Source organism: Carlito syrichta, unplaced genomic scaffold, assembly GCF_000164805.1.
Source record: "Carlito syrichta isolate Samal-C Ts95f unplaced genomic scaffold, Tarsius_syrichta-2.0.1 Scaffold305245, whole genome shotgun sequence".
Taxonomy (NCBI): domain Eukaryota; kingdom Metazoa; phylum Chordata; class Mammalia; order Primates; family Tarsiidae; genus Carlito; species Carlito syrichta.
This window is the reverse complement of record NW_007249341.1, coordinates 97,057-105,314: the sequence shown is the minus strand read 5'-3', so window position 1 is coordinate 105,314 and position 8,258 is coordinate 97,057. Positions and strand designations below refer to the sequence as shown.

At 57.3% G+C, this 8,258-nt stretch overlaps 1 protein-coding gene across 2 annotated transcripts in view; it reads right to left on the bottom strand.

Moving 5' to 3' along the window:
• Positions 1-3,348: 3,348 nt before the first annotated feature.
• Positions 3,349-8,258, bottom strand: part of RBCK1 (RANBP2-type and C3HC4-type zinc finger containing 1) — a 15,965-nt gene continuing 11,055 nt past the window's right edge. For both annotated transcript variants that reach the window (XM_008061411.2, XM_008061412.1), the window contains 4 exons: positions 6,972-7,151; positions 5,943-6,041; positions 5,492-5,635; positions 3,349-3,954 (listed from right to left, as the gene is read on the bottom strand). In XM_008061411.2, the coding sequence (XP_008059602.1) occupies positions 3,874-3,954; positions 5,492-5,635; positions 5,943-6,041; positions 6,972-7,151 (504 nt within the window). In that variant the 3' untranslated portion in view covers positions 3,349-3,873. The remainder of the gene's footprint in view (positions 3,955-5,491; positions 5,636-5,942; positions 6,042-6,971; positions 7,152-8,258) is intronic.

Below are 8,258 nucleotides of genomic sequence, written 5' to 3'. Positions count from 1 at the left end.
GCGGGCTCAGGCAATCCACTCACCTCAGCCTCCCAAAGGCGCGGGGATTACAGGCTGAGCCACCGAGCCCGGCTAAATGTTGCCAATTTAAAAATACAGACCGGGCACAGTGGCTCCTTTATAAAAACCGGTAGACTATAAGCATGGTGTTTTCCTGAGTTCTGAGTCATTCTAGCAAATTATTGAACCCAAGGTGATGGAAACCCCTGAATTTGTAGTTGGCCAGGCAGAAGTGTGGGTAGCCAGGGCACCCTACCTCCAGCTGCCACCTGAAGCGGGAACAGTCTTGTGAGGCCGAGCCTTTGCCCTTGTGAGCCTGACACTCCCTCCAGGTGGAAAGCATCAGAAGGGAAGAGTTGGACCCCGCTGGTGTCGTGAGCTGGGGGGTGGTGTCAGGTGCACAGGGCTCGGGGAAGCAGTGTCCCAGTAACACCTGGCCAAGGGGACGTTCTGGGGACAGCACTGCCCAGGGGGGCTGGGGCCTGGAGTCTGTGGAGAGACGCAGTGGGATCTGGGGGCCCCGTGGGGGTGGCTTGAACACTGGGCAATTTGGGGATGAGGATGGGCCATGACCACAACTGGCCTAGTGGCTCTGAGGCAGGACCAGGCGTGTCCCTTCCTGGCTGTGAGTGGCTGCAAGTCACAGAGACGCATATCCATCGCAGCAAAACCGGGGTGGTCCCATCCCACATGGAGGCCAAACAAAAAGGTGTGGAAATGCTTTAACAGCCGTACGGTTGTGCTAGTGCTGTGGCCATTTCCCCGAGCGTTCACTGATCACAAACGCCTTCAGCCAGCCCCTTGCCCATGCGGGGGACTGACAGGAAGTCTAGGCTGGAGGCCTCTGCCACATCCAGCCAGGAGGTGACGGGCCCTGGGCTCAGCCTGGCTTTATCATCTTCCTCCTGCACACTGTCCCCTCAGGGGTTGTCCTGGTGGCCCCGCTGCCACTTCCCGGATCCTCACAAGGGCCCCACTTCCTGGTGTCTTTTCTGCAGACTTTCACGTGGCTGGCGTTTGCCCAGCAGCCTTTGTGTGCGGACCAGGGGGTGGGCTCGCCTCCAGCATGGGCAAGCAGCTGTCGTGCCAGCCCAACACTGGAAGACACGCTGGCACTGGCACAGCCTGCAGGCTGCCCTCCACACGCCGCCCCACCGGCAGCAGCTGCTCTTGATCTGAAATGGGCTTCCACGAGCCCCCAGCCCTCGGGGTGGAAATGATGGTCATGTCACGAGGACACCCACGGCCCTGGGTTGGGCTGTCAGTGGCCCTGGAGAGCTGGTGGCCCCGGCTTGGGTGAACCTCCGGGAGGTGGAGGCACCCTGACCCTGGCAGAGGGTGCGGTGAGTGTGGGGCTGCAGTGGGAACCCGGGCTGGCCTTCACTGCTCCCTGCCCGCCGTGTGGCGGCAGCTGTCACAGGCTGGACCCCCTTGCTGCCGTCAGGGACAGGGGGCCGAAGGAAGGCACAGCCGACTCTACCCCCTCTGCCTTCTCGTTTGTGACCCACCGTGTGTAAAGACACCCTTCGCTTTCCTCTCGACTACCCACAAGAAGACGGTTCACGGGCCCTGGAGAGGCTGCAGTGTGAGTCCCGGGGTGAGGACTGTGGCGAACGGGTAGCCACCCGTGCCGAGACGCAATATCCGCACGACCCGTTTCTGCCATGTAGGAATGAGGCCCCGGGGTCACCAAGCTTCAGCTCTTCCAGAGAAGCTGGAATCTAGATTTAAGGTGATAAGAAAACGTTGCCGATTTTAAAATACTGGCAACCAGGCTGGGCACGGTGGTTCACGCCTGTAATCCCAGCACTTTGGAAGGCCAAGGTTGAATCGCTCAAGCCCAGAAGTTCGAGACCATCCTGGGCAACGTAGCATGACCTCATCTCTGCGAAAGAAATAAAAAAACGAGCCCAGCCTGGTGGTGTGCACCTGCAGTCCCAGCTACTTGGCAGGCTAGGAGAGGATCGCTTGAGCCCAGGAGCTGGGGTGAGCCGTGATTGTGCTACTGTACTCTAGCCTGGGCAACAGCGAGACCCGACTGAAAAACTAAATAAAAATATTGGTAACCACTTTAAATTTCTAAAACAATATTGGGTGAACTGCTTATAGCCTGTGGCACAGACAGCATGGTCTCTGCTCGTCTCTGGTGGCTCCCGAGACACATGCCAGGCCCTGGCAGCAGGGGAAGGAGCAGGCATGAGACAGCCTCTTCCCGAGCTGGTCAGTCCACGCAAGTCAGCTCCGCTCTCTTCAGCTTTGTCTACTCCCAGGTGTGGCTCTGCCTGCCCGTTTCCAGGGCTGGGCAGGCTGCTGAGGGCTCTCTGTCAGCTGCAACAGCTGACCTGACCACTGTGGGCAGAGCTGGAGAGCACCCAGTGCACTCACATCTCTGATCTCTCTGCTCACAGTGCCTGGGGTCACTCTCTTGTCTTGGCATTCAAGGACAGGGCGGCAGTGCCTTTCCAGGAACGGGAACAGACCCTTCCCTGCAGAACCACAGCCCAACATCTGGAGCCTGGAGCCAGGTCCTGCACAGCAGAGGCACCTCCGTCTGCAGTGACGATGGCCCCATCCCAGTGCAGACAGACACCAGACCTCAGCAGGGGAGGGCGGCAGAGAATGGCAGAAAAACTTACCTAAGGACCATCCCAGGGCTGTGCTATTAATCTCCAACCAAATACAGAGAGGGTTTCTTTTTTGTTTTTGAGTAGGAGTGTCTCTCTGTCACCCAGGCTGAAGTGCACTGCAGCCTCAACCCTCTGGGCTTAGGCAATCCTTCCACCTCAGCCTTTCAAGTAGCCAGAACCACAAGTATGCACCACCACGCTGGGCTAATATTTTGAGTGATTGCAGAGACGAGGTCTTGCCAAGCTGCCCAGGCTGGTCTCAATCCTCAGTCTCCCAAAGAACTGGGATTACAGGTGTGAACCACCACACCCAGCTGAGAGGTGCTAATATGTACTGCCGAGTCAATACTTTGCCACCTCACCTGAGATGTTAAAATGAGGATGGACGCCTCCCTCAATGGCAGCCACTTCCTCTTTCCTGAACCACCTCTGCCCTCTGACCCTGATGCGCCCCCAGAAGTCAGAGAAGCAGGAGCAGAAGGACTGTCCCCTGCAGCTCCGACACCTGTTTCTCTGCAGACTCTCCGCTGCAACCCCACTCGCCAGCCTAGCGCAGACCAGGAGCAGCTCTAGCCCCAGAGGTCACATACAAGGACCCCAGGGCTCGGCCACAGCCTTGTCCTACCCCTGACAGGCTGACGCAGCTCCCAGAGCTCGGGATCCTGCCTGTGTGGAGCCCAGCCCACCCTCTGCTTCCTTTCAAGAATGTCACACTTGTCCCTTCCTGGAAAACCACTTTTATTAGCTTATACAGGCAGTGCAGAGCGAGCCGGAGCTGGACCCGACGGGCTGTGCTTTCAAAACTGCCCAGGCTCCCTACTGGCTCTGAACAGGTTAGCAGGAGTTCTAAGCCCAGGCCTCCCACAGCAAAGGCAGAGAAAACTTGCCCAGAAAGCTGAGAGCGGAGGGGGCCGTGAGCTCAGTGCTCCGCGGGTGAGAGTGGCTGGCAGGAGTGAGAGTGAGGAGGCGGTGCCCAGAGACCACCCCCGGTGAGGCCTCTGGCCAGGGGCTGGGACCCGGCGGGGGGGAGCCACAGGGAGAGAGCCCCAGGGGAAGCACACGGCATTGGGGCAGATATGACCATGGACGCAGCAGCGCAGAGCGTCCAGCAGACGAGGCCGTCCACACAGTTCATGGGCCTCGGCCTCTGTGGGGCCCTGCCTCTGCCAAGCACACAGGCAGAAACTGGAGAGAGCCCCAAGCCCAGCCCTGCCCCGCAGCAAACTGGGACCCAGCCCCCTGCAGTTCAGTGGCAGTTCTGGCAGCTTGGGTGGCAAGGAATCCCGTTCACCCGGCAGCGGCAGCCCCCGCTGGTGTCTCCTGGGCCCTAGGAGGGAGGGAGAGAAGAGAGGTCAGGATGGCCCTGACAGGAGGCCCCAGGTCCCCACACGTCCCATCCAGCCCTCGCCTCAGCCACCTGCTGAGGACAGCCACCGAGGCCTTTCCAGGCTCCCATGACACTTGTCCACTCCCCCACCAGGGCCCAGAGGAGGGACAGGGAAGGCACCTGACCACTGCGGGCACGTTCTGGAAGGGCCAGCAGGCTGGCAGCAAGACAGAGGGCAGCTTACTCTGCCTCTGCCTGTCTCAAAGTCTGCCTGTCTGCCACAGTGAGGCCCCAGTTCCAGAAGCCCTAATCATGACAGCGACCACGGGCGGCGAGCTCTCCATGCGACAGGCTCTCCACCAAGCGCTTCTCCTGCCATCTGTCACCGGATTCTGACAAGCCCGAGACAGGCCCTGTTGTCACCCCCATTTCACAGAGGAAGAGACTGAGGCTCAGAAAGGTGAGTAACAGCCTGACCACACAGCTGGTATGTGTCAGAGCCGGGGTCAACCCGCCCCTGACTCCAGGCTGAACCCTTACTAGCTGTCCTCTGTAGGGTATGGACAAACCTCTCTGCAAAGGCCAGTCACTTTTACCGGGCGGCCATGTGGTCTCTGCCTCTGCAGTGCGAAAGCAACCACAAGCATTGTGTAAGTGGGTGAGCCTGCCTGTGCTCTGTGGGACTCATCTATGAACGCTGAGATGGGGATTTCATATCATGTCACATGTCACAAGACAGTCATCTTTTGACAGTTTTCAACCATTTAAAGATGTAAAGGGCTGGACGTGGTGGCTCCTGCCTGTCATCCCAACTTGGGGAGGCTGAAGTGGGGGGAGCCTTTGAGGCTAGGAGGTCAAGACCAGCCTGGGCAATAGAGCGAGACTCTGTCTCTACAAAAAAAAAGTTGTGGAATCGGAGTCTCACTCCGTCACCCGGGTTGGAGTGCATGAGCATGGCATGCTCATGGCTACTGCAGCCTCAACTTGCTGGGCTTAAGCAATCCTTCCACCTCGACCTTCCAAGTAGTTGGAACTACAGGTGTGCGCCATCAGACTCAGCTAGTTTTTTTATTTACTATAGAGACGAAGTCTCGCCATGTTGCCCAAGCTGGTCTTGACCCTGGGCCCAGGCAATCCTCTTGCCTCCGCCTCCCAAACTGCTGGGATTGCAGGTGTGAGCCACTGCACCGGCCTTTACAAAACCTTTCTGAAACTGAGCTGGGTGTGACGCCAGGCCTGCAGTCCCAGCTACTCGAGAGGCTGAGGCAGGAGCATCACTTGAGCCCAGGAGTTCAAGGCTGTTGTGAGCGGTGATTGTGCCACTGCACTCTGGCCTAGGCAGCAGCGAGACCCTGTCTCTATAAAAAATAAATAAAGATACAGAGAACATTTCTTGCCTCGGGAGCCACACATACTCAGGTGCCGGGCTGGATCTGGCTCAGGGCTGGAGCTGCCCAAGCCTCCTCCTGGACAACCCCGCAAGGCCACCTCCCCGGCCCTCCCGGCCCCGCACCCCGAGCCCCGCGCCGAGACTCACCCCAGGGCCCCAGCGCGGGCCCTTGGTGACCCAGCAGATCTCAGTGTGGCAGACTGTGCAGCGGATCCAGTCACAGCCATCCTTCTTCTGCACCACGATCTGGCACTGCGGGCAGTGCATGGCCTCACCCTGCCGCAGCATCAGCTGGAGCAGAGCAGGTGCTGACCTCGAGGCAGGGGCCAGGCAGCCACTGCCGGCCCTGCTCCCGGCCCCCCCACTGCAGAAGGCGGCCTACGCGCCCCCCAGCCCTATGCCAGCGCCAGGGCCCCCCCAGCAAACCCCCCGTTGCTCCCATGGTCTCCTCCCTCAGCCCCCATGCTCTTCCTGCTGCTGCCAACTGACCACTCGGCCCAAGCCCCGCTCCGGATGCGAGCGGCCAGGGCCTCCAGGCACGGATGAGCCAAACCGAGAGCCCAGGCACTCCAATCCCCAGGGCTCGGCCCCACCTCACCTTCAGCATCTCTGTCGTCTGCCGGGCAGCCATGTCGTTCTGAGCCCGCAGGGCCAGGTCCTCCTGATACTCCTTGCAGTTCATCTGCTCGTGGATGGCCTGCGGGGTGAGGGGCGAGGGGCTCGAGGTGACCTGGTTTCCAGGGGCTCGAGAAGCCGGGGTGTGAGTGACAGGGCGGGCATCTACGTCAGCACTTAATGCCTCCAGATGCAGTCAGTGGCAGGGCCTCGTCTTGCAAATCATACACCCAATTTACAGAAAAGGACACTGAGGCCAGGGAAGTGAAGTCAGAGTCGTCAGTATGGTAACAAAAACCTACACCTCAGCTCCCCGAGTAGCTGGCACTGCGGGAACCACTGCTGCACTTGAGCACAGAAACCCCTTACACCCCTGCCCCAACATCCCTGCCTGGGCTCCAACCCAGTACGGCCCAAGGCCTGGACACTTAGCTGGCTTAGGCCAAGTCTGAGGTCAGGCTCCAGGCCTGTCTACCCATTCCTCCCCTTAGTGGTCAACTTTTGAGTTGACTGGGTGGGGAGAGGCCTGAGGAAAGAACCAGGCAGGGCTCAGTATGGGTTGAGGGTCTGAGCTCAGCTCAGGACGGGAGTGGAGACTGGGCAGGAGGCCAGGGTTGGGGCTTGGTCTATGACACGGGTTCTGCCAGAAGCCAGGCCAGAGCTTGGTTCAGGGTCTGAGCTGTCTGGTCGGGTTGGTCAGGGCCAGGTTGGGGACTCAGATGGGGTTGGAGCTCAGTGTGGGACTGGGATCCACATCTGTGACTTGTCCAGGGCCAGAGCTCAGCTGTGGGCCAGGGCTGTGCAGGTTGGAGGCTCTATCTGGGGCCAGATCTGGGACTTGGTCTATGGGGCTGGGGCTCAGTGCGAGCCCAAGCCACGCTCTTGCATGGACTTGCAGCTCTAAGTCACGACTACAGGCCAAGGTTGCAGCTCCCTTCCCAGGAGAACAAGCACCGCACTGCAGCGAGCCCCAGGTGGAAGCAGTGACAAGGCAGTGCGGGTCCGTCCCCACCTTGCAGACCAGGCAGTTGACGTGGAAACACACGGGACAGGTGAACACATTGACATCATCCTCAAAGAAGCACCATCCCTTGCAGTCTGGGGTCTTGCAGTGGTAGCTGAAGGCACTGCGGTTTTCAGCGATGGAGACGCCCAGGTCTAGAAACCGCTGGTACTCCTCTGGGCTCAGGAGCTGCCAACACAACAGGGTCCTGGCTGCTCAGGGCTCAGAATACCTGACACGTGGTCCTTTGCCGCTAATGTGTTCTCCAGAAAGCCCCAACTGCAAATTCCAACCCGGCCCAGGTTTTCCTCTTCACATAACCCTCAGTATTGAAAAACCCCACTCAAAAAGTGGGCAAAAAAGCTGTGAAAGGTGGGGATGGCTACACAGCAATGTGAATGGACTTAATGCCACTGAACTGCACACTTAAAAGTGGTTAAAATGGTAAATTTTATTTAGTGTATATTTTACCACAATGAAGAAAAGCAGACAAAATAAGCAATGCTGGGGAAGATGTGGTGAAATTAGCATCCTAGCACCTCACACTCGAGAAGGCAATGTGGCCATAATGCTTCAACCAGCCCAGATTTTTCTGACTCTGGTAACCAATCCACTTTCTATTTTTTTGGAGCCAGAGTCTCACTCTGTCACTCAGCCTAGAGTGGTGGCATGATCATGGCTCACCATAGCTTGGACTACAGGTGTGCGCCACCATGCCCAGTTGATTTTTTAATTTTTTGCAGAGACGAAGTCTCTCAGGCTGGTCTCAAACTCCTGGGGCTCAAGCAATCCTCCCACCTTGACCTCCCAAAGTGCTGGGATTATAGGTGTGAGCCACTGCTCCTAGCCATAAGTTTATCCTAAGACAAAAAAGTTTATAGAAATAAGAAGTATCTCCATGCAGAATGAAACTAGAATTACCCAGGAAAGTGGCAAAACAGTATATATGCCCCAGAGACTTGTAACAATCTTTAGAAAGACTCTAGATCACAATAGCAAACACCACCACATTCACACTGGTTATGTGAGGTATAAGTCATGTCTGTTTTCTGCAGGTGACTGAGGTGTGATTCTCAAAATTCATCTAACTGCATACTTGCAATGGGTGTATTTTATTGTGTGCAAAGTACACTTTAATAAAGGACTTAAAAAGAAAAAAAAATCATGTCTGCCCAGAGACACCGAAGGACACTGGATAACATGCAATTGGAGGATTTCTCAGGTTTATGGGTAATTTTCCTCTTTGATTTCTGTTCTGGTTCTGCATGGTTTAAGCATTTTTTTTTTTTTTTTTTT